Source organism: Salarias fasciatus, chromosome 14, assembly GCF_902148845.1.
Source record: "Salarias fasciatus chromosome 14, fSalaFa1.1, whole genome shotgun sequence".
NCBI lineage: Eukaryota > Metazoa > Chordata > Actinopteri > Blenniiformes > Blenniidae > Salarias > Salarias fasciatus.
In genome coordinates, this window is record NC_043758.1 from 13,180,113 (window position 1) to 13,194,236 (window position 14,124).

The window sequence follows — 14,124 nt, forward strand, 5'->3', positions numbered from 1 at the left end:
ATACGGCTATTGTAGCCCATTTCCCGGACACATCTGTGAACAGTGGCTTTTGATACCTGGACTCCAGCTTCAGTCCACTGTCTTTGAAGCTCCCCCAAATTCTGGAAGCGGCTCTTCTTCACAATGCTGTTAAGCCTGCGGTCATCTCTCTTGGTTGTGCAGCGTTTCCTGCCACATTTCTCCCTTCCAACAGACTTTTTGTGAATGTGCTTTGAAACTGCACTCTGTGAACAGCCTGCTCTTTGAGAAATTTCTTTTTGTGTCTTACCCTCTGATGGAGGGTGTCAATGATGGTCCTCTGGACAGCAGTCAGATCAGCAGTCTTCCCCATACTTGTGATTTAGTTTACTGAACCAAGCTGAGTGTTTTTCAAGGCTCAGGAAACACTTGCAGGTGTTTCGAGTTATTTAGACGATTCAAGTGATTAGTTAAATAGCCTACTAGTATACTTTTTCATGATATTCTAATATTTTGAGATAGGATTTTTGAGTTTTCTTAAGCTGTAAGCCATAATCAGCAATATTAAAATAATAAAAGGCTTGAAATATTTCAGTTGATTTGTAATGAATCCAGAATGTATGACATTTTTGTTTTTTTAATTGCATTTCAGAAAATAAAGAACTTTATCACAATATTCTAATTTTCTGAGACAGTCCTGTAAATGTGTGTTAACACTGTCAGTACAGCTCCTGGTGCTGCTGCTGGACTGTAGAACTACTAGAGGAACACAGTGTGAACTGATGGTTCTGATCCTGAGTCAGAAAGAAAGTCAGATTCTCAGTAGGTTTAGAGGTTAAAGGTCATGTTGTTGGTGTTAATTAGGGCTGAACACACAGAGTTCAGCAGAGTTCAGAACATTTGGTGTTGTTTACTGTGTAGAGTTGTCAATACACCGTGAGGATGACACATTGTAGTTGTCTTTATTTTTTATGTTTGCTGGTGAAGTAATCTAAAAGTAACTAAAAGTAATCTGGTACGTTACTTTTTAATTGAAGTAATTAGAGTAAGTTACTGATTCCGTTTTTTTTTTACAAGAAACTTGTAATTGTACCGGATTACAATTTAAAAGTAACCCTCCCAACCCTGATGTTGACATACTGAAGTTGATAGTGTATGATAAAAATTGAAGTATAAGAATTGGATGAAGATTTTAAGTAATGCACCACAGATTAACAACTTGGTGAGTGAAAACATAATTCCCTGTCTGTGTTCAGCGTCTTTTTGCTCCGCCCCTGTGTTCTCTTTTGTGCTCCTGCTCCTCCTCTGATTACCCCTGATGATTTTCAGCTGCGTCTGGTTGCTTTGCGTGTTTACGTGTCCCTGCCAGGTTTGTTCTGGTCAGTTTGTCGGTCAGTCATTTCACGCCATCTGATCTGAAATACTTACTATACACTCAGCAATGAAGGTTCATTGTGGAAGCAGCCAGGGAAAGGAATTACAGATACATTCTTTTGTCATTGTTGAAAAGACAAATGGTCTCGTCTTCAGAAATTGTCATGTTTGATGCCAATATCTAGAGAATAATTATTTCCCAAAATCAAATGTAATAAAATGAAAATCAGCTGGTATGAGTTTGTAGTTTGGCCATTTTTTCTTTCTTTAAATTAGGAAAGAATCTGTGCATGTTGCTTCTAACAAACCCCTTTTACTGCATCCCTCAAAATTATTGGGTCCCCAACTGAATTAATATTGAAAGCAAGAAATTCACCCAGGTGTGACAGAAATGTTCTTCTTCTTTATTCTTTAATAAGGAGGAATTAAAGCACCATCTAGTGGTATGTTCCATAAACTATTTAAGGAAGCCCGGCATGACACTCTTATAATTTTCTGAGGCTTTGAAAAAGCTTTGAGAAGGATGAAAAGAGAATGATTTGTGTCTACATGTGAAAAGAATGGATAATCTTTCAGAGTTGGATTAACAGAATGCCATACATCAAGACCTTAATTCTTGCTCCTGGTCTCCTGAGGCATTAAGTCACGAGAGCTGTGATTGGTCGGCTCTAGCATGTCATGGGGCATGTTTAAGAAATACTGCATGTGATCCAGATGATGGTGCAATAAATGCGCACTCAGGAGTGAACAGTGTGGACGACACCGTGAAAAGGGCAAGAAATCTGCTTTGTAACCTCCGATAAGGTGGATGACGCCGTGTGGGAAGCTAGCTCATATATAGCTCGCTGCTACAGCCTGCTGGGTTGCACCTGAAGCTAAAATTTGCAGTGTCACTGCTTATCTTGGTGCCAAATTGGGCAATATGACTACAAATACACAACTGGAAAATAAATTGATCCTGATCCTGAACACGAAGAAGACACAGGAGATGATCGTGGACTTCAGGAGGAAGAGGGAAACAGATCTATCTCCCCTCTTCATCGGTGGAGATCGCGTGGAGAGGGTCTCCAGCTGCACATTCCTGGGCGTGCACATGCAAGAGGACCTGACCTGGAGTGCCAACACCACAGCCATCATTGAAAAGGCACAGCAGAGACTCTATTTCTTAAGGACTCTAAGAAACAACTCCCTCAGACAGGAACTGCTTGTGTCTTTTTATAGGTGCTCCATACAGAGCATCCTCACGTACTGTTTCTGTGTCTGGTACTTCAGCTGCACAGCAGCAAACAGGAAGGCGCTTCAGAGGATCATCAGCACAACTGAGAAGATCACCGGCTGCCCCCTTCCATCTCTGGAGGAACTCTACAGTTCTCACTGCCTCAGAAGAGCACAGAACATAATAAAGGACAAAACCCACCCTGGGCATGCACTCTTTGAACTCTTGCCCTCAGGCAGACGTTTTCGGACATTAAAAATCAAAACAAACCGACTAAAAAACAGCTTCTATGCTAGAGCCATCATTATGCTAAACACGTCCTGATACTGCTGTACTGGCTATGCCTTGCAATTTTGAGTTGGTCGCTGTCTGAGTGATGTAAATACTTTATTTTTCATTATTATTATTATTATTATTATTATTAGGTTTAGTGGGTGTGGGTGTGTGCGTGTGTGTGAATTTGGATACATATGGATGTGCGTACACACCCTTGTTTGCACTCATTTTTTTTATCTCTTTTTTGATGTTTTTAATGGCACTTAGCGAGGAGACAACGTGCAATTTCGTTGTGCTTGTTACAACGACAATAAAGACATTCTATTCTATTCTATTCTAAATACTAAGAATGAGTTTCAATTGGTTTCTTGACCGATCCATCGACGACCCCATGGCGGTAAACTACTTTGCAACAAGTACAACCTCGATACATGGCTACACACTGCCCTATTCATGCTGCTGATACAGCAGTATTGGCTTTAATTGTGAAGTAGAAGATAAAGAGTACAAAGTTTTAAAAAAAAAAGTTACAGAACTGAAAGGTCTACAAAAGCATCGATAACCTCTGAGTCAATTCTTTCTAGAGTTTTTTTATTTTTATTTTTCCATCCATCCATCCATCCATTTTCTACCGCTTATCCGGGGCCGGGTCGCGGGGGCAGCAGTCTCAGCAGGGATGCCCAGACTTCCCTGTCCCCAGACACTTCCTCCAGCTCCTCTGGGAGGATCCCAAGGCGTTCCCAGGCCAGCCGAGAGACATAGTCTCTCCAGCGTGTCCTGGGTCTTCCCCAGGGTCTCCTCCCAGTATTTTTTTTTTTTTTTTTACTAATTAGGTGACTTCTAAAGGCACATGGTGTCATTGGATTTTAGTTTTGGTATCAGAGTAAAGTGACATTTGCATGCCACACCTTTCAGATTTTTTTTTTTTGGTAATCAAAAAAAGGAAACTCCTACATATTTTCCTTCCGTTTTTATAACTGTGTGGCATATTGTGTTTATCTGTCACATAAAATCCCATAAATATACATTTATATTTGTGCTTGTGATATGACAAATTGTGGAACTGTTCAAGGGGTAAGAATACATTTTCAAGCCACCTTTTGTCACCCATTATTAAGCAGTTTCTTTAGAAAACAAACTCATTTTCAACTCCAGCAACAAACTTCAGCATCCTAAGGCAGCTTTCCTGTTACTATCCAACACATGTACCGAAATCTGACCCATGACTGAATCTTAACATTAATAAACCAAACCAAAGTGAGATTCACCGAGACCAGTACAAATCATTGTAAAAATTAGCTGAGAGCGGAATTGCCAATAACTGCGCTTCTAACAGTAATATTAGCCTCAATTACCAAACTAGACCTTTAATGCTGGTTATTTCTCATCAAACTCTTGCACTTCACCATGGAGCCTTAATAAACCATTAAGAAACTGTGGGCCCATTCAAGTCCTGGGTTATGAGCGCCTGATTCCAAAGGCAATCCCAAATACAGGAGAAAAAAAATTCTAGGTTTTGTCAGGAAAAAGAAACAGAGTGAAAGTTAATAACATCTTTGTTTCCATTTGCTTCAACCTTCATATTGTGGGTTAGTGAAGGGAAAATGTCACCCCTTTGGCTCCTTCAGTATTCATGACATGGTAAAATGCTTTTCACCTCAGAGGTGATTGCTGTAATGAAGGAGAGAAACGAAATTCCTCCACTATAGCTGCAGAGGATGCTGGCAGGTGGTAAAGTGATGCCCGTTGAAAGACATTTTCACTGTTTGTCTCATTTAACTCAAACGCGTAGCTGAGTGAACATGCACTGAAATCAGAGGATTTTTTTTATCACGGCTCAACTGCAAAAAAATAAAATGAAAAATCTGTAAAAATGGATCTGCTTCCTCTCTGGTTTCTTACTGTGCAATAGGGCTTCATTTGGACCTTGTATGTTACCTGTACTGGTTATTTTCCTTTTGATGATGAGAAATCAAAAGCTTTGCGCATGTCACTTCTTCATGTTCATGTCAGGTGATCTCAGCGGAGTTATTTCCTACCATGTTCTCTGACCTGGAGAACTTACAGGGGATGCACATGAGAAGGAGTTTTTAAGAAGAGAATTTCCAAAGTATTGCATGACAGGTCATGGAGCTGTGGTAATGACAATAACATCCATGCCCATAGAGGTCAAAGTGCAAGGGACAAGCCTCCCATCCTGCCCAGCCCACCCTGCACCTTTCACACATAAAGAAATCATTTACTTTAAACTCAGGCCACAGACATTTTTGGTGGACTCCTGGATTTAATAATAAAATAAAGGTTTTCAAAAGCAGATCCATAGGAAATTACTGACAGGTGCGAGTAAGAGATATGAGAAAAAAAAAAGTTGCAGAGCAAAAACATCACAACAACAAAAACATCACAAGTATATTACATTATCTTAAATAAAACAAGAATGTTGACTCAATTCTGTGATTAGTGGCTTTTTTGTTAATTTGAAGAATTCTGTTTTATTGTTTATGATGTGATATGAAATGAAGGTGGTAGGGGAGACCGGGGCTAGTTGTCACACTTTTTACACTCATATATATATCTTGGAATCAAAACATCATATAAAAAAAAAATATGTACCAGATGAAAGACCAAAGTCTCAGGTATATATTTTGTATTCATGCCATGTTCATATCTTGTGTCAGTGCAGAGTTATAAGCAGTCTAATGGAGATTGTCACCATGTGACAAGCTGCCCCACCAACGGGTAAGTTGTCACACCATGTGGGGTAAGATGTCACACTGGATTTTGCAACCAATAAAATAAGGACAAAATTATTGTTATTTTTTTTATTCAAAGTGAATAAATGACAATAATTCACTTTTATTGCTCATGAAATAACATTATATTTTATGCAACATGCATTACGAAACTGACACTTAAACTGGTCCTGGAACAAAAGAAAATCTCACTAGTCAGACTCCTCTTCTGAGTTGCAGTTTTGGCATAGCTTATGTAGATTGAATTGCCTGCCATGCATCTTATGAAATACCATGAAATAAAACGAAATATGAAACATGCATTATGAAACTGTCATTTAAACTGGTCCTGGGACAAAACAAAACCTCAAACAAAACCTGAGCTCACTAGTCAGACTCCTCATCTGAGTTGCAGTTTTGGCATATGTAGACTGAATTGCCAGGGGTGCATTCTTCATGTGCCCATCCTTTGCATATCATGCACTGCACCCATGTTTCTCCTGGGCGGCTGTTTCCAAATGACTCTATGCAGACCAGGCACAGGGACTCATCTTCTTCCGATGAGGAGTCATCTGGAGTTTTTCTTTTTGTATCTGCCCTCTGTTTCTTCCCTGTGCTTTGCTTCTTTGGCATTTTATGTTTGGTGGCCTTGCCTTTCTTTTTGAACAGTCTTTTCTTCCCTTGTGCCTGCCTTTCAGCTTCAAGTGCCTCCTTCACAGGTGTGTCAGTGAGAATACTCTTCTTTTTCTGCTGGGTAACTTTTTTTCTTGGACCAGCTTTTGGGTAAGGCCTTATATCCTCTGGAGTAAATGTGTTGGTGGAGGAGGTTGGGTCACTAGGGCCTGGAATAGCTTCTTGATTGGTGCCTGGGTCTGGAATAGCTGGGCCAGTGCTGGGTCCAGGAATGGCTGGGTTGGTGCTTGATGGGTCAGTGCTGGGGCCTGGAGAAGATGGTTCCGTTTCGGAGCCTGGAATGGCTGGGTTCGTGCTTGGGCTTGGTAGAGCTGGGTCCTGGTAGGGGCGATCTGAGACGTAAGATGGCGCAAATTCTGTCTCCAAGAACACATCCCTGTTGTAAGGCTGAATCCCTGTTGCCCGAAAGCCGGCCTGAATATTAAGTGGGGTTGCAGCCAGGGGATAAGCAGTTGCTACAATCCCAGGGATGTCATAGATGCTGAGTGTTTTCCCTGGGTTGTTCCTCATCCAGGAATCAGAGACAGAGTTTACATGCTTTTTAAATGGCCCGTAAACACTTCTGTCTAAAGGCTGCAGCCTGTGTGAGCAGTGGGGTGGGAAGGACAACATGATGATGCCATTTTCTTTGGCAAAATTCAGCCCATCAATAGATAGATGTGAGCAGTGGTTATCCAGAAGGAGTAAGCAGGGCTTCTCCTTTGAGCACTTGGCATGTTCCACAAAATGCTTGAGGAAATCAACAAAGTGTGGTTCTTTCATCCACCCTGTGGGATTTGCTCCTCCTTTGCAGCCTGGTGGCCCATTGTTGATGAAATGATCACGAAAGTGCACCCGAGGAAATATGAAATAGGGGGGGATGCTGTTCCCTGTGGCTGAGACTGCGCAGGCAAGGGTCACCAGGGTACCCCTTTCCCCAGATGTCAGTGACCCCACCTGCTTGAAGCCACGCCTGGCTACCAATCGGTCTGGTTTCTGTACCGTTGTCACTCCAGTTTCATCCATGTTCCAGATATCTCCTGGTCCCAGGGAATGTCTGGTTAACACTTTCTCCAGATTGTCAAAAAAAGACTTCACATTCTCCTTGTTAAAGGCACTAGCCCTGGCAAGGCTAGTTGCCTCTGGTTTTCTAAGAGAAAGTGAGGGGTGCCGCTTTAGGAAGCCTGTAAACCATTCGGCGCTGGCTTTTTCTTTGTCTGACCAAGCCTCTGGAAATTTCAGGCCCTTTGCCACTGCAAATTCATATGCCAGCTTTCTCACCTCTGATGGCGACAAACCAAAATATATGTCAGAGGATCTCTTGACATAGTTCTCAAGCTGCAGTTCCATCTCTGTGCTGAAAACCTGCCGTGGTGATTTGTACCCAACCACTGTAGTTGGGATAGCTGTCTGACCCTGAATTTCAGCTGGTGTGAATGTTTTACAGTACCGCGCCAAAGTACGGTAGTTGACATTAAAGTCCTTCGCCGTACTCCTGATGGACTTGTGACCTAGGGTCACCTGCCTGACTGCCCTCAGCATCACGTCAGGTGCTGCACTGCCATGCTCTGTTTTTCTTTTATAACTCCTGACCATCTTCTCACTTTCTCCGCTCTTGTAAAACAGTCTTTTTCTGTAAAAATAAAATAAAATTTTCATTAGGATGTGTTGATTTAAATTATTTTTGAAAGTTATTACTCTGGGGCAAGTTGTCACATGTGACAACTTGCCCCCAAATGACTGTGACAAGTTGCCCCAAACGGCCATGTTTGCTAATGCTAGCTCTAGCTTAAAGTCAGGTTAAATCAGAGCAATGACTGAGGTATGACTGGATGCCTTAATATCTACTTTAAAAAGTCCACATGTATAACTGCTAGGATTTTTATCTGAACGAAGTTTATTTAAAAAAATATAGAGTTAATATTTTTTACTTTGGGTGGTGGAAAATGGTTAATTGGTGCTCATCTCAACTTACAATGTGTTGTCCTCTTCTCACTCAGTCCATGTGACCTGACCATGCAAAGGAAGAAAACTAGTATTCCACTTTTTAGTTGCGCCCTCTGGTGGAGAAGATAATTGCAGTGTGACAACTTACCCGTGTGACAACTAGCCCCGGTCTCCCCTATTTAGGACAGACCAGCTAATTCAGACTACATCAGTCACTATTTCAGTTCAGGAAACAAATTAGATAAATGAGCTGCAAACATTATTATTAATAAATGTTTTCTTCTGTGATTATTGTTCTTTGTAACCGGCCAGCAGCAGGTGTGCCTCTGCTGGAGGTGATTGTCACGAATAAAACCATTTTGACAGGTTGTTGACCACATTAATCCTGCCGTGGTTCTTTTGAGCAGCCCTGCAGGCTGTGCAGAAGTGTTCGTCCCACATGGACGGTATGTACACACTGTAGTCTCTCCTCCAGCTGAGGTGCATCTGGATCAGAGATGGACTGTCCTTCACCTTCAGCAGGTACTGGGCCAGCTCCTGCACTGTGGGGAAGTCATCAACGTGGATGAAGGCCTCGGGGGGCAGGAAGCGCTCGTAGTTCTTCCTGGACGGACCCAGGACCACCGGGATGGCGCCGCCGCGCACCGCGTTCCAAAGCTTCTCTGTGATGTAGTCGGTGTGCTGAGAGTTCTCGAGCGCCAGGTAGAAGCGGTACCGTCTGATCAGGTGCACCACGCGACGGCCGCCCGGAGGGATCGGCTCGCCCGCCCTCCCGAACACGTCGACCTGGACGTGTTGCGCAAGGAGTTTGTAGAAGGCGACGCGCGCGCCCGACCAGTTACTGACGACCCATGCCACGAGGCGGGGGCGCGGCAGATCCGAGGGGGAGGTTCCTCCTCCGAGCGGATACGCAGAGCGGCTCCGGGGAACTTCGTGCAAGAGCGCGCGTGGGATCAGGAAGCCGTACGGCAGGCAGACATCGGAGTCTTGACGGTAGCTGAGCGTCAGGTTGTAAATGCCCTCATATTCCCACAGTCTGGAGGAGTGCGAGGGAGACTCCAGGTTCAACCAGATCCAATTCTGCGCAGGTGGCCGCGGCTCCGGAGGCAGCGGAGCGGCGCCGGAGGAGATCTCCCGGTGATGGATGAGCACGGCGTCAGCCTGGCCGTACCTGTTCTGGTCGTCGGTGATCTCGCACCCGCTGATCTCAAATCGCTCCCGGCAGTCGGGCATCGGCATGCGCACGCCGAAGGGATGCACCCATACCAGGAGCAGCGTCTCCCTGACTCTGTCCTCCAAAGAAGGAACGGAACGTTCACCGGGGAGGGAGTCCGAAAGGAAGAATAGACACACCCCTGGAACCAGAGTGAAACCGGCCGCAGCCACACACAGAGAGAAGATCCGTCTGAGAGCCCGTTTTTCCTTGTAGAACAAGTCTGAACGCATGTTTGTTCTGTCAGGTGCGCTCCTGCAGCGCGCGGCCGCACCGAGCCAGCTCCAGCTCCAGGTCCAGCTCCAGCTCCAGAAGATGCCCTCCCCGTGCCCTGCCTGACCCCCCAATACTTTTTTACAGAATGGCTCCGAAGCCACAAATTTAAAAGCAGCGTGTCCACAGCAGCTCAGAGTTGTCCCTCGTGTGAACTCCGATCAGGGAAATGCAGTTTCACGTGTGATCAACATAACCTGGAATTAGAGCAAAACCGGTGTAACAAGTCATCTCCCATGTAATCACATCATAAAAAAACAACATCCTGTATGCTATGCCCATATCATTGGCTGGCGACGGTTTCAGTCAGCACTGAATGGGGTTTTTGTGAGGCGTGTTGACTGTTGGAGGGCCTCCCAGGTACTTTTAGGTTGAGTAAACAACTTCATCCAAGGCTTGGTGCCCCACTGATGGAAAAAAAAAAAGGTAGAAGCAGTTTCTACAGAGGACCAGCTATATTTTTCCATTTGGCTTGTGAGGTTGTTTGTTGCTGATGGAGAGATGGAGGCCTGGGTTTCCAACAGAGAGCTGCAGTGTCAAGTAGTGATTTGACAACTTGAGTTTTTTTTTTTTCAGGTAAAATATTGGCTTGCCTTTGAAAATAAACAATAAACAATATTCGTGTTATGATTAACTGTTTCTTCCTCATTATGTATGGCAGTGTCCTTAATTGGTTTATGTTTTAAAGAATTTCCTTCTGGAATTCATGAAATATTTCTGTTCTATTCTAATTTGACTCTTTCTCTTCTCACACACTACTCTGATTTCAGTTTCTATGGACAAATAAAGAACAAATACAAAAAACGTTTTGCACTGTGAGATGGAGAAATGTTTGCAGGAGGAGATTCAACATGTCAGCGCAGTGATTACAACTCAATTACAACAATAAACCTTGATTCATTTTGTCAAGGTATATTGATCTTAAATAATCCATTCAAATGAGAGTGAAAATAAACAAAACCACGTTTCACATTGTTTTCCATTTGGCTGAATGTCTAATTAGATTTCTGTGACAGCAGTTGCCCTGTTGTCACTTAGTGTTTTCTGTATTATGTGATAAAAGTATCCAACATTCTCCAAGTCAATGTGCTTTGGGTTGGGGGTGGTTTATAAAAGTAAAGATGAGAAAACACACCTATTTCAATGTTTAACTCAGCTGTTTAATCAGTGAAAGTCATTCCTCTTATATGGGGAATTTATAGACAAACAAGGTGGTTGTGTTTTTATTAGTTATGAATTAATTCGACACATGAAAAACATACAAATTACTAATACAAATACATACGAAAGGATAAAAATCTATATCAATTTGAGTTTATCTATACCTATTTACAGATATATGCACACACATATACATATAGTTTCACATCTCACGCACATCAACATAAACCCAACCTCTCTGTATACATACTTAAATGTATACTGTATGAAAAACAGATTTCATGAAAAATAAGTATACATTCCTATACATATATATACACACATGTAACACAATTATCTTATTCGACATGTTTGAGAAGAGTAGGGATAAGTTAAGCTTATTTAATTAGTGGGTTAGTAGTTTAGAAATATTATAGTTTCACATTTATACCCACACGGTGCACTCCTCCCTGTTATACATGCCCACAGCTACACCAAAATATAAAACAATAGCTGATCGATTCAATAAAAAGAAATTAATAGATAAAACGTGTTTTCTTTTGACTGATGAAAGCTCGTGAATAGTCATGCGCGTGTCCTGATATAAACTGCTGTACCTACTTTTCACCACTAGATGTCTCCCTGCACAAGCTCAAAAGCTTCTACAAGCAGCATCCCTTTGCTGTAGTCGCTGCTTATTTTATTCCCCTTTAGAAACATGCATGTTTAATTTGAAAATGAATAAACATATCCAGCTAGAAATTAGGCATGCAGCAGCGAGGCTTTGAAAAGGTTTGTCTCCGATGTATTATTTATAAGATATGACCCAGCACCGCAACACCCTGCAACCGGAAATGCTAATAAATGACTCACATGTTTAGCAGGGTGATCTAACCTACACAAATACTGGAAGAAAAACAAAAAACAATTAAAAAAAACACACACACACACACACACACACAGTCTTGAAGACAGGGACACATGACTTTGCGTGTTAAAGGATTGGCTGTCCGGGCCGCTGTGCGGCTCTGGATGCATCCTGATCAGAACTCATGAAAAAGTGATGAGTTGGAAGTCCTGAGCTGCGTGTTGTGTCTGAGCTCTGGTGGGCAGGAAAAACACGCCGCGGCTGGGACAACATTATTCCTCCCCACGGACACGGAGTATGTCATGAAGTCTGACTCCGAGCGGAAAAAAAAAATAGGCAGACAAGGAGGAGTGGGAGGAGGTGAAGCAAGAAGCATGTGTGTCCCCACTGGGTCCTCCTCCTTCCTGTTACATCCATTCACTTTTCTTCACCGTGAAGCAAGAGGGGAAAAAAGCATGTCTCCGTGTGCATGTGCGTGTGTGTGACTGGTTCTACCCATAAGAGGTTTTGTATTCTTGTTGCATTATTTATCCTCCCTTTCATCTGAACAGTTCTATTTTGGGCTGATCATTTAATGTCCTGCCTGGGGTTATCTGGTGTTGAAGAAACGGCAAGCTCATAAGTTATGTAGACAAGCTGAGCATCAACATTATGAACACATTCTCAGGACATCAGGATAAGATATAAAGCTTTGTTTCTCAATCAGTATGACTTTTGACCAAGAAAAACATGCAGACCATGTACCAGCCTTGGCTGTGATTTGACTTGTAGTATTCAAACCTTCGTACTTTTTAAATCGCAGATACATTACTGTATTTTTTCTGGATGTTGAGGTTTTTATTCAAGCAGAAATTGATTCTCATGCTTGAGTATCATATGCACAATGTACTATTTTAAACTCATAAGTCAAGATTGTTTGCTCACAACCTCAATTGTTAAAGCCTTTTGATTTGCCTTTTGCCTAGATAATTTCCTGCCTCATATTCACATTTGTTCACCATGTATGTTATTCTATTGAACCTACATATTTAATTTGAGCAAATCTATACCAATACCTGATTTTGACAATGTGACTAATTACATTGAAAAAGTAAGAAGAACTTTGAGTGTTTTTTTCTTAATAAAAACAGCAGTTTCTTTATATCTAATATAATAATACTCTATGATTTTATAGGAGGAATAAAAGACACGGAGACTGCATACCTCCTCAAGGCAAGAACATGATCCAGAAATTAAAATGCTTCTCCTTGACTCATTATGTATTAACCTGCCAATCGGAATCCATCCTTGTAGCTTAAGTTATCCTGGTAATGATCCAACTAGCAAGGTAACCAACAACAATGAAAGATATACTTCTTGACAGAGTTAAATTATACCTTCATTTGTAACTGATTTCAATTAAAGCAATGTAATATCCGTACAAACTTCAAGTGTTCTTTTTAAATCAAACAATGACTTATTTGTCCATATATGAAATATTATTCACCTGGTTATGTCCTTTTTATTTCTTGTGAGATTTTTTTTTCCAGAGATCATTTTCAGTGCTGTGCTCATGTCATTAATTCTCTCATCTCCATGTGGGTGACATGCTAATGTGCCACCGCGTACGGTCGCTTGCTGTTGCAGGCCTTGATTCTCCGTGGAGGCATCAGTGTTGCTCCCTCCTCGGTATGAGCATCACAGCTGAAACTAACATCATGCGAACACAGTACAACAAGATATATTTCATGTTGACCTTGGAAACCATTTTTGCAGATTTTCCAATAGTTCCGGCACGTTTTACAGAGATATGTTTACTGCTGCCTTCCTGTAACACCAGTGTGTGTGTGTGTGTGTGTGTGTGTGCGTGCGTGTGTGTGTGTGTGTGTATTTTGTGGCTTTGTGAATCATACCAGTACAGAGCAGAGCATTCAGTTTTTGATGGGACCTCCAGGTCTTCACTCATCTTTCCTATTGATTTTCTCTTGCTTTCCTTTCTGCGATCCCAGGGGATGGGATGTCTCAATTGGTCCCGGCTGGTGAAAGAGAGTGTGAGCGATAAAGAAACAGATAGAAGACGAAGGAAAGAGAGAGAGAGAGAAATTAAGGGGGAAAGAGAGTTTGAAACTTAAAAAAGAAAGCACACCCACACATGAGGAAGGGTAAGGCGGGGCTTGTGATGGGCCTGATCACTGAGGCCCAGTCTGACCCCTGACCTTGATCATGACCTCTGAGGTTATCCCGGAGGTCAGAGGTTGTGTGAAAGTGCCACTGCGGCGATTCACTCCACTGCTGGGTGATGATGATCTTATGCAGCCTCCCCAGCCTGTCTGACATGATCAGTGTTGCACTCTGCCTGCGGCTCCCAAGGGCCACACATCCATCTCTAACCCGGCCACACAAGGCCCGCTAAAAGCACCTTACAGGCAGAGTCAATGAGCAGGAGGAAAAAGGGACACAAACAGAGAAAAGTGGG

The 14,124-nt window shown here is 42.5% G+C and overlaps 1 protein-coding gene across 1 annotated transcript; it reads right to left on the reverse strand.

Moving 5' to 3' along the window:
• Positions 1–8,485: 8,485 nt before the first annotated feature.
• Positions 8,486–9,822, reverse strand: LOC115401236 (alpha-(1,3)-fucosyltransferase 4-like). The gene has a single exon (XM_030109470.1). It carries the CDS (start codon positions 9,619–9,621, stop codon positions 8,518–8,520), a length of 1,104 nt encoding a protein of 367 aa, XP_029965330.1. The 5' UTR covers positions 9,622–9,822; the 3' UTR covers positions 8,486–8,517.
• Positions 9,823–14,124: the final 4,302 nt, after the last annotated feature.

Coding starts and splice junctions, on each gene's coding strand:
- LOC115401236 (XM_030109470.1), bottom strand. CDS start 9,621: ATGCGTTCAGACTTGTTCTACAAGGAAAAACGGGCTCTCAGACGGATC.